Raw genomic sequence first — 18,214 nt, forward strand, 5'->3', positions numbered from 1 at the left:
TTTCCAGCATAATTTAATGAATTAAAACATATATTATCAGTTAAATAGTAAAAAATTTAAAACCAAATTTTGTTAAAATAATAATATACTTAAGTATGATATATATTTCCAAATTTAAAATTTTAAAACAATAAAAATATTATATTTTAGAATTCAAAATATTAGTATCTTAACAAACTTTATTCTTAATTGATTGAATTAAACTAAGGAGATAATATTGACAATTAATTCAAATTTGTATGTTAACCTTTTTTTTTCTCGATTAATATGAAATAATTATTTATTTTCTTCCATTAATATATTAATTCACAAATAAACATGGCATATTAATGGGTACATAAGCTCCAAAAAATTAAACCACCCATGGTCTAATATTTAATTCAATATTTATTCCGAAGTCGTGGATTATGATTCAACACGTGGCAAGATCTCAAGGCAGGGTGCAGGAATGAGATGAAAAAGCGTATTAGAGAATAATTCCCATTTTAACCTCAGCGCAGTACAAATTCTTACAATTCCGTATTTTTCTGACAGCAAAGATTGTAAGAGACAGTTTTAGAAGAAGAAAAAGAGGAAAAATAATATTTAAAAACCAGTGGTTTAAGCTCTGTGAGGCCACCATATAGAGCTTCACATTTTCGACTTTGCTTTGGTCGCAGGCTATCCTCCAATCGACCTGTCTTCTCTCTTTCTCGATTCATTTTGAGGTATATCAAGTTCTATGATCTTTTATTTGATTCTTATTTTGTGTTGTTCAACTCAGTTCGAAATGTGGATGCGGTTTTGTTTGTGTTTCATTGAATCGTGCTCTACTTGATTAGATCTTTCTATTCAATCAAGTTTTTGTTTGCTTTTACCAATGTATACTTGTTACTACACATTTTTGGCTTAGGTTTAGTGCAGTTTAAGTCGTTCAGTTCGATTCTGGCCTCTCTGAGCTTATTGGCGTTTCATTCTGTGTTTTTAATGACAGTAAATGTGTATTTGGTGATGAATTCATGCCGTATCACTAGTAACAATTGAGAGAATATTGCTTATGGATATGACATTCATTTTGATTCTTGACTATCCTGATGGATGTTTGAATGGTTCCTTTGCATTGGCAGATCAATTGATGGATAATGCTATTAATTAATTATGTAGGTTTATCAATGATGCAATGTGTTATAAGACATTTCTATGAATCTTTTTTTGTTTATGTAAGTGGAACCATATCAAGTTGCTGAGTTTGCTGCTGCTTTGTTAACAGTGAGGGAGAGAGAATGTCAGGTGGGGGTACACAGAACAGCCTTAGAAAAGCTCTGGGAGCTCTGAAGGATACTACCACAGTTTCATTAGCTAAAGTTAACAGTGATTATAAGGTAACTCTATAAGTTCTACTCTCAATGCATCCCAATAGACTGGATCTATCTCATGTTCTTGGCGCAATGTTAAATTCAGGAATTAGACATTGCTATAATTAAGGCAACAAATCATGTTGAACGCCCTGCAAAGGAAAAACATATCCGAGGTGTGTTCCTTGATGCCCTTATTAAGATATTCATTTTCTTGTTCAATTGAACGTGTCAAAATCCTCATCTGAACTTTACATTTTTACTTGATAATCTGTTTCTTCTATCTGGTATTGTAGGATAATAGTCATCATAATACGAAAATAAGATAATTTTGTCTTCTTAAAAGAATTAGATGGTTTTGGACTTTTGCAGCTATATTCGCGGATATTTCAGCAACCATGCCTAGAGCTGATGTTGCATATTGCATCCAAGCTTTGGCAAGAAGATTATCCAAGACTCATAATTGGGCAGTAAGTCTTGATGTTTTGCCGTCATAAACATTACAAATCAGTATTCTTTGCAAATCAACTGCTATCACAAAAGCTTTATATCTTCCTGCTTCGAAGTTCTACTAGAACATTCAATCTCTCTGTAGCTTTTTGAGCTTATATCATCTGTATTATTGCGCAATTTAATGTGATTTGAGTGCTGGTAAATGCTACATTTGACATTACGTTCTATCATACTTCAATTCTGTCAACTCTTATCAAAATCTTGGGAAAGTAAGATTAATAAGAACTTCTGTCTGTTGTAGATGTGAAATTGATGGTGTTAAAACCAAGGGTTCCTGTGACTGGGGATGATAAGCATTTATCTTGCAACTTAAACAAACCTGTAACATTAGTATAGAAACTGTTGTGAAGAATGGTGTTAGACTGATTTATGTACAATAGGCAAATAGTATTTGCAGACTACAGTTTTTCCATCTTAATGTAAGACGTGATATATTTCAAATTTAGATGGCTTAGGTTTAGATTTCATCCCCAATTAAGATTTGTAGTGCTTATTAAATTTGTTTAACGAACTATGATTTCACTGTGTAGGTTGCATTAAAAACTTTGGTTGTTATCCATCGTGCTTTACGGGAAATGGACCCCACATTTCGTGAAGAACTCATTAACTCTGGCAGGAGAAGAAGCCACATGCTTAATTTAGCTCATTTTAAAGACGATTCCAGTGCTAAGGGTACCTTCTCTGAGGCTTTAGAATTGAAAAAGACAATTTAAGGAGAATAAAAATCTCAATCTAAAACATTTCATGTGCTGCATGTAGCTTGGGATTATTCTGCTTGGGTACGTTCATATGCCTTATTTTTGGAGGAGAGGTTGGAATGTTTCCGTGTACTGAAGTACGATGTCGAGGCAGATAGTGTGGTAAGAAAATACTTTCTTTCTTGATCCTCATCTTGTGTTTGGAGAGTATAAGGCGTAAGAAGTCTCCTTGAGAGGCCCGTCACCAATTCACTGCATCTACTTGCTGTTTGGGTTTCATACAATTGAGAATACTGTTTCAGCTACATTTTGGTAGTAATTTTATGGGTAATGGTGCAGAGAACCAAAGATCTAGACACTGCCGAGTTGCTTGAGCAGATGCCAGCATTACAAGAGCTTCTGTATCGCGTACTTGGATGTCAGGTAATTTATGACACTATTTTCAGGTAGACATATTTATGTCCCAAGGACTAGGTTTTTATTACTGAAAATATTATGTGGTATGGCTTCATTTATAATAGAAAAACATTCAGGATTTTTCCTATTTATTGTGGAATAACGTTCAACTTTTCTGCAGCCACAAGGAGCTGCAGTTCATAATTTTGTAATTCAGCTAGCCCTTTCATTGGTAGGAACCTCTTACAATCTTTTTCATGTACAGTGAAAGATCTTTACTCCTTTGTGGGATCGATTCTCATCATCCATGTCTTCTATCTTTTTGTAGGTTGCTTCTGAAAGCGTCAAAATTTATCAGGCTATCAGTGATGGTACTGCCAATTTAGTTGACAAGGTAAGAACTGATCTGTTGATCAGATAAGCTTATTGTAAATGCAAAAAACTGAAACTAACATGGTCTTAATATTCAGTTTTTTGAGATGCAACCCCAAGATGCAATGAAAGCCCTGGATATATACAGGAGGGCTGGCCAGCAGGTATTGGCACCATAATTGCCGTTTTCATCAACTTGTAGTACTGCTCAGGATAAGAGTTGAATAGACATGGTCGTAATTTTCTCCATTTTTGCAGGCAGAAAGGCTCTCTGAATTCTATGAAGTTTGTAAAAGTCTCTATATTGGGCGTGGCGAGAAGTTTATAAAGATTGAACAGGTAGTCCCTCCCGCACCCCCCCCCCAATCTGTCCATAAAAAGAAAAGACTAATTTTCGTGTTTTGTGCGCTCATTTTGAAGCCTCCTGCATCATTTTTACAAGCCATGGAAGATTATGTACGAGAAGCTCCACGAGTTTCGGCAGCTCGTAAGGATCAGGTAGTGCCTTTTTTCTTTTTTTACTTCTCTTTTATTCATTGTTTTTTATGCTTTCCAAATTGTTTGTTCTCCACGCTCTCATATAATCGGTTAACACCAAGATATTCTATGAAAAACACCTAAACTCTTTTTGGTACACATCATAATAAGCAGACTGCTGGTAATAAAGTAGCTGCCCCTAAAGAAGTTCTGGCTGTTGAGGACAAGAAGGAACCAGAAGTGCAAACGGAACAACCAGTGACACCTCCACCAGCTGCGTCTCCGCCACCCCCTGAACCAGTAAAAGTAGAACCAGTCGTGACTGAACAACCTGATTTATTGGTAAGCTTCTATTGTTAGTGAGTCTACTTCTAATATTAGTAGATTATGACATAATCGTGATTCTTAAGTGGTTACTAATTTACTTAAAATAATTTGATCAATTGTTTTCTTAAAATAAATTACAAAAGTGATTTATTTTGAATTCTTAAAATTATTTTTTGTATTGAACAAAAAACGACGGCTAAAGGTGAAACTATATATTATTTTTGTCATTTGTTCTTATATAATATTCTTTCTTAAAACGGAGTTTTTTTTAAAACTTATTTTAATGCTTAAAAGAAATCATATAGTCTTCAGATCTCCTGAAGTAAATATGGTCGGTATTTTGAACTTTTCAAATAAACAGATACTGAAGTTTCCCTATTATTAAGTGTAGCTGTTTCTTTACGAAATTAGTATGTAGTCACATGATTATTCTAGAAATACGTTTTTGGGACAATTATCTGTTTTTGGTCAGGGTTTGAATGATCCTGTAGCTGAGACCACTTCCAATTTAGATGAGAAGAATTCTTTGGCGTTGGCTGTTGTCCCAGTTGGTAGTTCTCTTCTTTCTTTCTGCATTTTTCTTCAAATTTCAATAGCAAGCAATAGAAAACAATTCAATATGTGAAGTTGCTATTTAGAATTTACTAAAGAAAAGGGAACATTACTTTAGGCTTTTGTGTGGTAATTGCAATAATTGCGTGGAGTCGGCTCACTGTACTTGTACTGCTTGTGATCACAGCCGACCAACAAACCAGTTCTGCTCCAAGCCAAGTTAATGGTACTACAACTACAGGCTGGGAATTGGCACTTGTTACGGCACCAAGCACAAATGAAAGTGTAGCTGCTACAAGCAAATTGGTACTTATCTTTATTCTATATACTCACTCATTAGACATTAGATTTTGCATTCATATTGGATGTAAACACAATAGCGATGTAATCGGTACCATCACCCAGACTTGTATTCTAGCATTTCATCTTAGATATGTCCAGGAGACCATTAGTCTTCTACTGTTCTAACTCCTAAACAACATCCCGTTCCCTCTTTACCCAAATTTATGATATTCTGATAATGCTTTGAACTGATTGGCAAAGGCCGGAGGGTTGGACTTGCTTACATTAGACAGCTTATATGATGATGCAATCAGAAGAAATAATCAGAACGTGAGTTACAATCCATGGGAGCCAGTTCCAATGCCCGGTACCATGATGCAACAGCCAATCCATGATCCCTTTTTCTCCTCAACTGTGGTGACTGCACCTCATTCAGTACAAATGGCAGCCATGGCCAACCAGCAGCAAGCTTTCATATTTCAACAGCAGCAGCAGATGATGATGATGGCTCCTTCGCAACAGTCGAATCCTTTCGGAAATCCTCATGGGACCAATGCCTACCACTACAATCCGGGTATGCCTGTTCACGCTTCCAATCCTTTTACTGGTCTCATTTAAAATCATCCAAAGAACACTCTGATAGAAATGTTAATGATCATGTCTTCTTCAAATGGGGGGCTGCTAAATCTGGTGTATACAGATGTACAATATCTTGTGTATGTGTAGAAGTTAAGTTAGCTAAGGTGAGATTCTTTTGATCATAATTAGTGAGACAGGCTTTTGATTGATTATTTGTGTCATGAAAGATGGTAATAAGGTCTTAGATACTAGGAAGAATTGCTGGCAACATGCTTCACTATTGTGAATGATTAAGCAGGAAATTCCAAGTTTTTTTTCCCTCTCTTTAAACAGTTTGTCCTTTCTGTCTTATTCATTTCTTCCTTAATGGATCATAGGAATCTGTAAGATCTGTCTTTAGCAAGTTTATGTAAAACCAACCTTGATATTTATCCTTCAGGAATTGTTGTGGTTGTTATCATTTACTTCCGAATATTCTCATACTGTTTCTGCTAATCCTACCCTATGCTTAAGAGATGATTACTCAATTTCGGACATGCCTCGGTAACAACATGAGCATTCTTCAAATTCTTATGCCTAATGCCCCATAGATATTCGAAATAGATAGCAACAATAATCAATTTTAGTTAAGACGGTTTTCCGAATGGCTTGTAGAGGAACCATTCCTTCTTTGACCCATTCGATACGTGCAATTCCTTTTTCCTAACTTGCAACACGTCTCCCGGTCTCTGTTTGAGTTTAGAGAAAGGAACAGACTTTTCCTTTTGACTACCAGATTCATATGATGAGAACACGACGCAGAATTAATAAACCACGAAACGTCTCTTTGGATTCCATGCAATTCCTCATAAGACGTCATAAGCATTTCTTGTTCATGTACTGTAAAGGAACTTTGCAACTCATCTTGCAGATCTTCTCCATAAATCTGCATCTTATTTGCCACTACCATGACCTTGGAAAAGCATTCTGTCACTCCTTCACCAGACTTCATCTCAATTCCTTCAAACTTGTTCTTCATCGCATCCCATATTTCTTTGATAAATTTTTCATCAACATGCTTCAATGATCGTAGTGAACATCAATTCGTGGAGTTGTTGGCTGTCTAAAGCTAATATAAATCTGCACCCATAGTTGAAGAAAGAGAAAAAATAGCAACCCACTCTAGCTACAATTCAGCTAAGTGGTAACTGAAACTTAGAATCAAAATAATATATCCCTAATATATATATTTATTTATTTAAAAAATACATTAAAAAATTTGTGTTAAAAGGGTTTCGACCAAAATAGTTATTTAAATTTAAAAATTAAGTGAGGACTAAATTTAAAATTTATAAAGAGTAGAAAGTAAAATTGGATAAATTTAAATTTTTTTTTTTTAAAAAAAACAAACTATTGGAAGAAAAACAATATTTTAATGTAAAATTAATTTTTAAAGTGAGTAGATGCAGTTGAGGGCATATCGGTAATTAAGGGGCGTATCAGGAAGTCGACGTGGCAAAATCCAGGTGGACTATCCGTGCAAATTTGGTGTGGTAGAGGTGGTTTATTGGAGAAAAGTTCTAGTATTAAAGCCACGTCAGCATCCTTTTATATATGGACTTCGTATGTGGGTCCACCAACATTAAAAAAAAAAAAAAACTATTTATAAACTAAAATATATATGTTAACGAAGTACCAGAAATTTCAGATTCGGCACCGCGGGGAAATAGGCGCTTGAAAGAGTTTGGAAACATAGAGATCAAAACAGAATTACAAGATAGAGAGATACAGTGCCGAAAAACGGAGAACGAAGGAACTAGACGAGCTTCACCGCCATTTCCAAAGCTCTCCGGATGCTCTCTCTCTGCCTCTCTTTTAATTTCGTTCAGTAACAATCCGGACGACAAACCTGTGAGTAACCATGTCTTGGTTGTTTAAGTCTTTTCAAGCCAGCGATGATGATATATCCGCCGAGTCGCCGTTGAACAGTTCGTTGTCGTCGTCGGAATGCGTCCATTTCACCACTGCCGATCCTTCTGTTAAGGACGACTTCACCGCGCTTGGTGAGACGCTGAGCCGTCAGCTACGTGGCCTCACCAACTTTCTCTCTTCACAACCATCGCCAGCAGTGATTGTTGCTGCTGATACTTCCGAAGCGAGTTCAGATTCTTCGTCGCTTTCTCAAAAGCTTCAAGGAATTCGCAATGATCTCGCAGAGATAAACGGTGGCTTGAGAAACGGCTTCTCGATGCTATCTGTTCGTAGCAACAAGGCCGTTGGAGAGATTTGTAGGTTTGCTTCTAACTTGCTGCAATTTCAGAGTCGTTCTGATGATGATGAAGAAGATGAGGAATTCGAAGACGAGTGCGTTGATGATACGCCAGGAATTACGGATGAGGTTTTAAATTTCGTTAACGACATTTCTTTGCGGCCAGAGTACTGGACCGACTTTCCCTTGGCGCTTGTTGATACAGGTAACTGCAAGTTTTTTGCTATTCATATTTGTGATAAAACATATGTTCGGTATTTAATCATTGGCCAATGAATTTAGCATAAATAGAGATTAGGATAAAAACATTGTGCCTGCAAATTGCACACAATGTTCTTAAACTAGAGCCAGAAGTGATCATTATTCATTAGAATGCTTCGGTGCCGCGAGCAATAGTATTCTGCATTTTTTCTCCTCAATCGTCTGTGTTTTCTTTCCCTTTTTCTTTTATTATTTTTTCTCTGAGAATATTGAAGCCTAACGTACCAATATAATTTTGTTGGATGCTGAAATCGATCTAGTATTTGCGAGATTAGGCAGGTTGAAATCTATATATCTCGCAACTAGAGACTTGGACATACTGCCTTCAACAATAAATCAAGATCAAGAACTAAACCTGAAAAGAGAAAGCAAAGCTATATATTCTTTTCTCCATCTCTTTAGCTGATTGCTTTAATGCATGGAAAATATATATTCCAAATTGGAGTTCGCCTGTTCTGTTTTTAGAGAGAAGTAGCGTGGGGCGTTGGTTTCTTCTAGATGAAGAATACCTCTTATCCAAGTACTCTTCCATCTTATCAGGAGCTTATCCAAATATATTTCTGACCATAACCATTTAAAGATCATATAGAAACTAACACTTTCTCCATATATGTTCTTTTATTCAATATGGTATCAAATATGTCAAGTATGTGTCAATCTGTGTGTAGCTTCGAGGATAGGACACCAATTACTATTGAACTCAAGAAAAAAAAAAAAAAAAAAAGTAGGTCAAGTACGTCTTGTTTCACTTGGTCCTAGGGTAGACGACAGGCAGTCGTCTGAATTTGGTTGTGTACACTACAAAAATTGGTTGCAGGATGGATTAAGATAATTATCAATGTAACTAAGATCGTTTACCATCTTCTGTTAATGAGAATATTCCAAGTGATGATGACACTTTGATGTATACTGATTTCTGAGAGGTAGTTGGGGCATATTCCTACTCAGCTTACTCTGAAATCCATGCTGTATTTTCTGTCATCTTCCCCCTCAATAACAAATAGACAAGAAAATTTGGAGAACCTTTGTAGAAAATAAATAAAAATTCTAACTCTTTGGTGCTTCTCCAAGAAGCACATGCACTTGTTTCTTTACAAGTTGGTAGTAGCATGTCCTTGGTTGTGGCGTAAAATCTTCAGGTGCTATTCTCTTTATTGCTTTTTGTTTCTCATTTAATGTTTTGGTATAGCCTGAGGACGTAGATCCCTGATACCTCTCGTATGATTGAGCTTTGGATAAATTAGAATTACATCCACCATAACGAAGGTGCAACTCAACCTTTATGTTAATTGGAATTGCTAATTAGGTTAGCAAAATCCATTCATATTTCCAACTCAATTTTTCTTTTGGTAGTGATAACGATAATTATTGAGAAGTTAAATTTCACATTGAGCACTTTGTATACGTAAGTCGGTTTATATGCTTTAATTTTCATTCACTATTAGCATAATGCATTGATTAGCTTTATTGCAGATTTTAAAATGTCTGACGTTCAAAGAATACACACTTCAACTGTTGAGCAATTGATTCCAAATATCTCAGCTCTTAAAATACAGCTTCAGAGTTCCATGAGCAACGAACGTTTCTGGATGATTTATTTTATATTGTTGCTTCCAAGATTCAACCAAGATGATTTTGAGCTTTTAGTAACCCCTGAGGTAAGACTTATTTACATTTTAAAATGTCACATTCTTCATTTTTTAGGTTGTTTGCAGATTATTATGAGTGATGCTTGCTGTTGCATTAAAGCCTAACTGGAATTGCTTTAGGATTTTTTTTAATCTTAAATTGATTTGGTTGCATTGACTTTTTTTTTCTTCATAATTTTGGATCTTCCTCTTCCGAGCTAGGAATCATCTTGTGGCTTTCTGTCTGCCTTTCTATCCCTATTCTGCAAGTTGGACGCCTTTACACATTTCTTGTTTTCAATATTTGCGTTCTGTGTGTTTAATGCATTTCAAGTTCATTGTCTGCTGACTGTTATGCTTACTATTAAAATGTTATTAACCTTCCCCTCTTTTCTTTCCATTAATATAGTGCAACTACATGCTAGAATTGTAGTCTTTTCATGCTATATTAATGGTAGATAATTTATATAACTTCGATGCGTTCCAGTCCTTTATTTGCTTCAAATTGAATATTGTTGGATATTGTCTGCCAATTGAATATTATTGGATATTGTCTGCCAATTGAATATTGATATGTATGCCAACGTATTTGTGATGGTTAGATCACCATAATCAAATTGCACCCACACGTGAGAGATCATAATGATAAGCCAAATTGAATTGATCCAAATTTAATGGTTAGGTTCGACCTTTTTGCTCTGTTGGTCTGATTTAGTTCAAATGTTTACAGAACTGATGATTATGTTTGGCTTCTTGCATAAGAAAAATGATAACGAATCTGTCCATTTAAAGATTAATATCATACAAATTTCAGTTTACTTAGAGGAACCGCATAGTGGAACTGAAAAAAATTGACCAGTTGGATTCAATCAAGTTATAGACTTGTTTGTGGTAAAATTCAGATGTAGTTTTCAGAAAAGTACCAAGGACGTAGGTTCAATTTAATTAGAGAGCGACAACCTTAATTACACTAATCCAGATTCTCTGCTGTTTCTGTTGGGATCTTATGCCTTTTTTTTTTCCCGTTTCAGTTGGGTTCTTCTTTGCCTATCTATAACGTTTAAGTAATTAACTTTGACCGAATGCATGATTGCAAATCTAATAACAAAATTCACTCAAACTCAAATTCCCACAATGAACATCTCTATTAACATGACTTTTACTTTAAGTTTCTGATTAATAGTGTGACATCTTTGTTCTTTTTTGGTAGATTGTCGAAGCAAGAAACCTACTTCTGGATAAATTTCAAAGAAAAGAGAAATCACAGGTGAACTCTGAGGATACTTGTGATAACAACAATTTAGTTTGTGGCACTCAAATGGGAAATATGCCATCTGAGGAAAAGGAAAACTCGACTCAAACCATTGAGGGAGGCGAAGGATTGGAAATTATGGATGGAGAGGAAGAGAATACCAATCACCAGTTGAAAATGGCAGATCCAAAAACTTCTGCCGATGTCAAAGAAAGGAGTGGTCTTGAAGGTACAATATCATTTAGTGAAATAGAGAATTATGGGACCGATTTGTCTGGAAAGTTCTCTGTAATAACCCCCCCAAGGACTTCTTCATCAACCGAGTCCAGTGATTGGGTTCATCTGCATGAAAATGCAGGCTCAAAGCTGGATCAGCAGCAGAGGACATGGAAGCAGGACACAGAGTCAGACGGTGGGGATTCAAGTGATTGGTTTAATGTGGATGAATTTGACTAAAAAGGTGGACGTAACCTCGTATTTCCCCAACCTCAACCCCCACTATTTTTTCCCCTAAAAAGTTCGAGTTTAATAAAAACGAAAAAACCCTTAGTTTGCCCTCTAGAGTAGAGTAGTTTCAAAGGAATAGGTCTTATTTATCTTCCACTTAGTTTCTTTAAAGGATAAATTTTGTGCATATGTTCTTTTCATAAGGTGTTGATATTCTAGTAGAGAATTTCTCTAGATGAGGTCGCTGATTTACGTTTTGGTTTCTATTTTTGAAAACTAGGCTTACGGTATCCATTTATTATTGCAATTTTTTTTTTCACTTCTTATAAAGTGCCTTTAAAATCTTGGGGATAAAAAGTCAAGATTAATTTGTAATTAAATGTCCTCTAAGAATTTCATCTTAAGGGTAGACAAGGTGTGTGTATGGTGGATATATAGATTTGCTTATCTTACCGACATATGCCACAACTTGTGCTAGCCACGAGGAGTTGATGCTTCCAGCGCCTGCGCCAATAGGCAAAGGTTGGATGAAAGTGGATCGAATTGACTCTAATCTGTACAGTAAATTTTGCTGAACAAGATTTGAACTGTATATATTTCAGTGTACGACTACGACACCGTAAGGCACATGTTCTTGAACAAGTGATAAATAGGTCACTTAGCTGCGTTTTCTGCATCGTTTAATTGAAGCAGGACGGCAGTAGAGGTCCTTCGCAGAAAAATGCTAGCACAATATACAGGACGATCGTGAAAATGAGCAACAACGAACATCTGCAGGATAAAAGCAAACTGATTATTGTTTTCTTTGTTTCTATACGCTCAAAATAATAGTATGGTATGGGCAGAAGAGTGGAGACCATGATGTGTTGTGCCTATTTCCTAGCTCAAAAGAATTTTTGGGTTCCACATGAAAGTGCCGGTGGGAGTCGGGAGGGACCAAACTCCGATGACAATGACGGGACAAGATAATGCGCAAGTAAAATGATTTTTAGGGACATTGCGTTATCTTCCATCCAACTGCCACAAATTGCTGTCTCACAGCTCACGCTCTAATGAAATTGATTGAAGTTGAAATTGAAACCAATTATTATTGATAACAGAGAAGTACAAGTTAAGGGAGATTGGACAGCTTCCGTCTCCCCTTAAGCCTCAAACTATAACAAACCAAAAGCATATCCCTTGGCTACTCTGCTATAGCTATGCACATACATACTTATTATTTTCCACCACTGTTTTTCTCTTTTCATGATAGATATTAATAATCTAATAAGTACTTTTCATGAAACTCGAACCTATTGGACATGATCCTAACTTCTTTTAATGAGCATTTAAAGAATAGTAGAGAGTTACCTGCCAATCATGGTTATAACTTATTGGAGTGGCATTTCAAGAGTATAGAAAAGTTATTATTGTCAAGTATGGCCATAGGAGTCTATAAATACTCACAAGATTGTTAGGTAAAAATCAAATTTAGGATGAATGGAATTGACCTTTCAAGTTAGAAACTTTTCGCCCTAAGAAATTTCAGCATCATATTTGTTATTTCTAAGATTTTAAGTCATTCTTGTGGTAGATTACATCAGTCATTCTATTAAACCTTGATCAAGTTCGATTGTAGAGTGACTCAATTTAGAACGAGGTTCTAAATCTTACTTCTAACATTTTAAAAAGTAATTTAATTCTAGTCTTATCTCTTGATTGATCCAAATTTTATATAAAGAATGTTAATTTATTTGATTGGAAGAGTTATTGGTCCAAGGATTATGATTACTCTTTTCACTGCCTAGAAGAAAAGTAAGGATCACAGTTGGTTGGGCAAATTTTTTTAATGACTAGTTGAAATAAATCAACCACTTATTATCAATAACTAACAAAGAATATATTAAAAAGATGAAAATTACATTAACCTATCATCAATTTAAGTTTTTAAATTTAGTGATGATTTGATAACATTCATACCTATTCTGAGGCAGTTGGCTGGAAGGACAAGTTTTTTTAATTACTAGTTGAAATAAATCAACTTCTTAACAACTGACAGAGAATATATTAAAAAGATGAAATTTACATTAACCTATCATTAATTTAAGTTTTTGAATAAATTTTTATTTTAGTGATGCTAATATGAGGCAAATTACCCAACTTAATAAGCCTATCATGATTCTACAATTAGAAGGAAAACATGGTCAAAAGCAGAAACCAATGAAGTCTGAATTCAATTTAAGGCAAGACATGAAAGCAGACGGTCATTGTCTATGTACTGCATGGAGTGACTACCGAAATAGCCTTATAAACTTATACCTATAATTCGCACTAATAATTTCTTAATTATGTAAGTTGAACAAAATATGAGAATTTTGTCAAAGATACTTACGTGAGTTTAAGGTTTCTCCACCACAAGGTATTTCTGTAGCGACGTGATTGTCTTCTAAATCGAACAGCATTTCCTTGAATATTTGTAGTTTTATCCACCAGCAAAGCCAAGCGGTCACCTCTCTCCAACACTTTCTCAATATTATCCATCATTACACCCCTCACCTGTAATCACATACCAATGTTTGATGAATTTCTATTCCGGTATAATTTATGTATGCTGAAACCAAATACCGACCCAATGTGAACAAGTTTGCTTTAAATACAGTTATTTCTTTTTATCCTATACTGAGTGATGAAACTGAAATACTAATATAATAATAATCTGTATCAGGCTCACGTAGATTGATAGTGGTTGTAAGAGAAGAATGTATATCAGAACTGCCACCACAAAGACCATCAGATGTTAATATTCTTATCCATCAACAAATTATTTCTTTAACGTACTCTAATCCTAATTAAATCCATTGCAAAGGATCAATGGTAATAAACAGTAACGATTGATAGCTGGATTCTGGAAAGCACAGAGAGCTACTGTTAGATCAAACAGAATTTGAGAGCTTAACAAACAATTTTCTGAACTTGCCCGACTCAGTTCACCTAACGGTTTAGCCTATTGGCATTTGAATCATTCGGAATATTCTTATCCACCATCGAAGCCCTTCTTTTATGTACTATGAATTATATAGATAATCAAATCCATTGCTAGAGCCGGTAAATATCAGTAACGATTATTAGATAAATTTTGGAAACTAGGAACCAGTATTTCAAATGATCGATAAGATCGACAACTTAGTTAGACCAAAAGAGTTTATAAGATAGTTTTGAACTTGCCTGACTCATTTCACCTTTTAAGCGGTTTAGCCTATCTGCATTTGGATCATTTGAAAAATGGTCCATCTGTTGGCTAAGAATCCTTGAAAATTCATCGTTCATTGCATATGCAGGAGCTGAAAGAATTGTACGAGCGTAGGTCTTTACAAATCTATGATGAATATCTTCAAGAAATGCAAAAGGAATTCTCCCTGCACAAATATTGAAAGAAGTTTAACTATCATCGGTTGATGAGAATACTCATCTCCGATCAAGGTGACGATGAAACTACGAACTGAGAGAAGAGTTAGATATAGACAATATGAATGCTACTGAAGCAGTCATTTTATACAGGTGAAGAAAATTTCCATTACAAACAAGTAGATTCAAATTGAGACAAATCAACAAGAACTAAAGCAGCGATATCGCAATAACAGCATGTACTGTTTAAAAGAAATTGGTTCAATGTTCATAAGCTTAGAGTTCGAAATTTTGAACGAATTATGATTTGGTTGCATTCTGTTTCAAGGAACTAAACTATCAAAAGGAAACCAAACAGAAAATGCAATTTCTCGCAGAAGTTTTCAATCAAAATTGCAATGCAACCTCGAAATCTCGTCGACTAACTTTTTCTTGCAATTCACCATCAAATCCGAGTGACAAAAAAAATGATTATATAGGAAACTATATGTAACGGGACCAATTCTTTACCTCCTCAACATTTATATGGCCTAAAGAGTAAAGTTGAGAGCGCTAATCAAGAAATGATTTAAAACAAATCCGTCCGAGCAAACAGTTACTTCTGTCCTCAAGAACAATAAAATTCGGTCAAAAAATTACAACACAAACAGAGAACCGACCGAATTTTCGGTTTAGCAGCCGATAGAATTGTGTTTTACGCTCGTGACAATGGCATCTACCGTTCTTACGCATCCACTTGGTTGGAACACATAGAATGAGGAAAACAATAAAGTCATCACAAATTTTCCCGCAGTTTCCGATCGACATAGTTCGTTTGAAATCGAATGGATAGAAATCGATGCAACGTGCTCAGAATCACTTATCAAAACGATAACATTGCAAGAACTATTAGAAAAAGATTTTCAGAACGCGTTTTCAGTCCTCAAGTCTCACTAAGAAGACCTATTATTATCTCTATTAGGAACCGTTCCACGACAGCTCGTGGATACGAATTTCGAACTAAGTTGCAGAAAAACTCGAAAGATTAAATCATTCACTTACTTCCGGAGGCTTCGTCGGCCATGCAAAGAACGGTAAGGCCATCGGTCCTCTTGACGTGAAAGATGTAGCGATCGTGAGAAAATGACGCATTGCTATCATCGTCTCCCTGCTTCATTTTCTCCATAATCTGCCTCGCAATGACGCTCGCATTCGTCTGTGTAAAGCTAAACTCCGCCAAAACAACATGTCCTCTGGCCACCATTCCATAAAGAATCGCCATCGCTCCTCTTAACACCTAAAAACCTATTAGTATCAAGACCTCATTTACGAGAAAAGAGGAGGAGCTCGGAGGCCAGAGGCATCTGGATTTGCAAACCGGAGTTAATTTGACAGATATCGTTGCAGCGGAAGGAGAAGAATGAAGGATTTCTGTTCTTTCCCGAGGCGGAGATTTAAGTGTCGTAGTGCAAAGCCAATGGCGTTACGCGATGCCGTCCGAGCCTACCCCGAATTTGGCGGGAAAAACTTGCGTTTGTAAATCAGCGGGTAGAATCGTGGTTGGTAGCTATGTAATTTAAATTTTATAATAATTTAATTTTAAAATTTTAGTACATATTACTGTAAATCTATGTTATAAAATATATATTATTTAAAAAAGTTTTAAAGGTTTTTTCTAAACCAAAATAAATAAATATCACTTTCGATCTAAAACTACTTTTAAAATGTTTTTTTTAGACTTTTTAAAAAATTTAAAGATGTTATTAAAGCTTTTCAAACTTTATTGATTTTTTTTAGACCAGCGGTAAAGTTTAAATGTATTTTTATTAATTTAGTATTTTTATTAAAATTAGACGGGCCAAAATTTTCAGAAAAAAATTCATGCGAACATTAATTATTAATTGAGTTATGAAAATATCATAGTATTATTTATTAGCAAAGTAGCACCACACAAGGACTATTCAAATGGAATTAATTCGACTTACTACATGTTATGGGTCGATTTCGTTAGTGGATTTGAACCTATCCAAGTTTGGTAGGCCGACCTATACCAAAAGAGGATGAAGGTTGTTCAAAAACTTGTGAGACCGAATTGAGCATCTCAATTGATTACTTATAAGGAAAATACACTCATAATCGACCAATGAGCCCAAGTTAAAGGCTTGTCAAAGATTTGTAAGATCGACATGAGCGTCTCAATTGATTATTCATAAAGAAAAGACGCCCTGAATTGATTGATGAGCCCAGGTCGAAGGCTCGTCAAAGGCTTATAGGACCAAAGTGAGCATCTCAATTGATTACTCATAAGGAAATACGCCCCAAATCGACCAATGAGCCCAAATCGAAGACTTGTGAGACTGAATTGAACACTCTCAATTGATTACTCACAAGGAAAATACACTTTGAATCAATCGATGAGCCCAAGTCAAAGGCTCGTCAAAGGCTCGTCAAAGGTTTGTGGGACTGAATTGAGCATCTCAATTGGTTACTCATAAGGAAAATACGTCATGAGTCCATCGATGAGCCAAGGTCGAGGCATCCATTATCCCATCCGCTAACAAAGTTGACCCCTTGCACTGTTATGACGTTGTTGATGGGACGACTATTACAAATATGAGAGCTCAATCTCCATTCAATGAGTGCAATTTAAACTTAGAACACAACTCCACTTTGTGTTTTATAATAACTTAAGTCTCATATTAATTTTAAAGATCTCTTTTATGCCATGAAACTTCAAACCCGAGTCAGAACCTTCAAACTCAACCCTAATAAAACTAAACATTTCACCTCGAAACACTTTCTTTCAAAAGACATGCCAAACACGTACTCAACTATAAGCCCTATACTTCAAATCATTTTCACAATCTACCATCTTTTGAGTTAGCTAGTTCTTCACAAGTGGTTGTATTATTATCATACGTTCTATATCTGCCACTTCTCCCAACAAGTACCAAATGGCTCTCTATCCCCACATATGAATTCAAAAAATAAGTGGACGTTCATGAATCATATCTAAGGCGTCCATCTCTCATCTTTCATCTTTCGTCTTAAAGTTCTTTGTTCATATTTGACAATATATTCTTTCTTCAAGAACATATATATCGTTTTCTCTCTATAATATTTGAATTTGTAGACTCAAATCGTTTACTAAAACAATTCAATCGATGGTTTTTTTCTTTAAAAAAAAAAACACATAATCTTTTGTAACTTGTGTTATATATATTAAATTTCTTGTAATTGATCAATTTAATTTTGATTCAATATAGTATTATAGTAAAAATATAAATTTAGTTTTGAAAGATTACCTTACCTTGAAATGTTTTTAAATACGTTGCGAAGTGTTCTGAATTACGCAATCGAGTACAAAGTAAATTTTGAAAGTTACCTTTTTCTTTTTAATATAAAAGAAATTTAAAAGGTACTTTTAAACGTGAATTTAAAAATAAAAAATAATAAGTTAAAGTTAAAGGGGGGGGGGGGGGACA

At 35.2% G+C, this 18,214-nt stretch overlaps 3 protein-coding genes across 6 annotated transcripts; 2 read left to right on the forward strand and 1 right to left on the reverse strand.

Annotated features, from left to right (window-relative positions):
* Positions 1-538: 538 nt before the first annotated feature.
* Positions 539-5,968, forward strand: LOC111441139 (putative clathrin assembly protein At5g35200). Of its 4 annotated transcripts, none has more exons than XM_023078074.1 (16): positions 539-707; positions 1,205-1,361; positions 1,441-1,510; positions 1,707-1,804; positions 2,378-2,519; positions 2,607-2,707; positions 2,885-2,968; positions 3,123-3,173; positions 3,270-3,335; positions 3,412-3,477; positions 3,572-3,652; positions 3,734-3,811; positions 3,962-4,132; positions 4,590-4,668; positions 4,857-4,975; positions 5,213-5,968. In XM_023078074.1, exons 2-16 carry the CDS (start codon positions 1,263-1,265, stop codon positions 5,567-5,569), a joined length of 1,662 nt encoding a protein of 553 aa, XP_022933842.1. In that variant the 5' UTR covers positions 539-707; positions 1,205-1,262; the 3' UTR covers positions 5,570-5,968. The 4 variants fall into 4 exon arrangements, with proteins under 4 accessions (XP_022933842.1, XP_022933841.1, XP_022933843.1 ...); XM_023078073.1 differs by having other exon boundaries at positions 540-707; positions 1,250-1,361; XM_023078075.1 differs by having other exon boundaries at positions 541-707; positions 1,250-1,361; positions 3,965-4,132.
* A 1,245-nt stretch (positions 5,969-7,213) lies between these two features.
* LOC111432412 lies at positions 7,214-11,812 on the forward strand. The gene is made up of 3 exons (XM_023069283.1): positions 7,214-7,983; positions 9,513-9,697; positions 10,878-11,812. The coding sequence occupies exons 1-3, from the start codon at positions 7,431-7,433 to the stop codon at positions 11,373-11,375; spliced, it is 1,236 nt and encodes a 411-aa protein (XP_022925051.1). The 5' UTR covers positions 7,214-7,430; the 3' UTR covers positions 11,376-11,812.
* A 77-nt stretch (positions 11,813-11,889) lies between these two features.
* Positions 11,890-16,279, reverse strand: LOC111432421 (vesicle-associated membrane protein 711-like). Its single transcript, XM_023069295.1, has 4 exons — positions 15,792-16,279; positions 14,571-14,761; positions 13,738-13,901; positions 11,890-12,137 (listed from the first exon to the last, which is right to left on the reverse strand). Exons 1-4 carry the CDS (start codon positions 16,009-16,011, stop codon positions 12,047-12,049), a joined length of 666 nt encoding a protein of 221 aa, XP_022925063.1. The 5' UTR covers positions 16,012-16,279; the 3' UTR covers positions 11,890-12,046.
* Between the last annotated feature and the right edge of the window lie 1,935 nt (positions 16,280-18,214).

This window comes from Cucurbita moschata, unplaced genomic scaffold, assembly GCF_002738365.1.
Source record: "Cucurbita moschata cultivar Rifu unplaced genomic scaffold, Cmos_1.0 Cmo_Scf00003, whole genome shotgun sequence".
NCBI lineage: Eukaryota > Viridiplantae > Streptophyta > Magnoliopsida > Cucurbitales > Cucurbitaceae > Cucurbita > Cucurbita moschata.

What these genes read in the sequence shown, in the direction of transcription:
- LOC111441139 (XM_023078074.1), top strand. Translation starts at nt 1,263, where the DNA reads ATGTCAGGTGGGGGTACACAGAACAGCCTTAGAAAAGCTCTGGGAGCT. An exon ending in ATGTCGAGGCAGATAGTGTG is followed by an intron (nt 2,708 to 2,884) that starts GTAAGAAAATAC and finishes GTAATGGTGCAG; the next exon opens with AGAACCAAAGATCTAGACAC. An exon ending in GTTGGCTGTTGTCCCAGTTG is followed by an intron (nt 4,669 to 4,856) that starts GTAGTTCTCTTC and finishes TTGTGATCACAG; the next exon opens with CCGACCAACAAACCAGTTCT.
- LOC111432421 (XM_023069295.1), bottom strand. Translation starts at nt 16,011, where the DNA reads ATGGCGATTCTTTATGGAATGGTGGCCAGAGGACATGTTGTTTTGGCG. An exon ending in TAAAAGGTGAAATGAGTCAG is followed by an intron (nt 13,902 to 14,570) that starts GCAAGTTCAAAA and finishes ATGTGATTACAG; the next exon opens with GTGAGGGGTGTAATGATGGA. An exon ending in TGGAGAAACCTTAAACTCAC is followed by an intron (nt 12,138 to 13,737) that starts GTAAGTATCTTT and finishes TTTATCCTGCAG; the next exon opens with ATGTTCGTTGTTGCTCATTT.
- LOC111432412 (XM_023069283.1), top strand. Translation starts at nt 7,431, where the DNA reads ATGTCTTGGTTGTTTAAGTCTTTTCAAGCCAGCGATGATGATATATCC. An exon ending in CTTGGCGCTTGTTGATACAG is followed by an intron (nt 7,984 to 9,512) that starts GTAACTGCAAGT and finishes GCTTTATTGCAG; the next exon opens with ATTTTAAAATGTCTGACGTT. An exon ending in AGCTTTTAGTAACCCCTGAG is followed by an intron (nt 9,698 to 10,877) that starts GTAAGACTTATT and finishes CTTTTTTGGTAG; the next exon opens with ATTGTCGAAGCAAGAAACCT.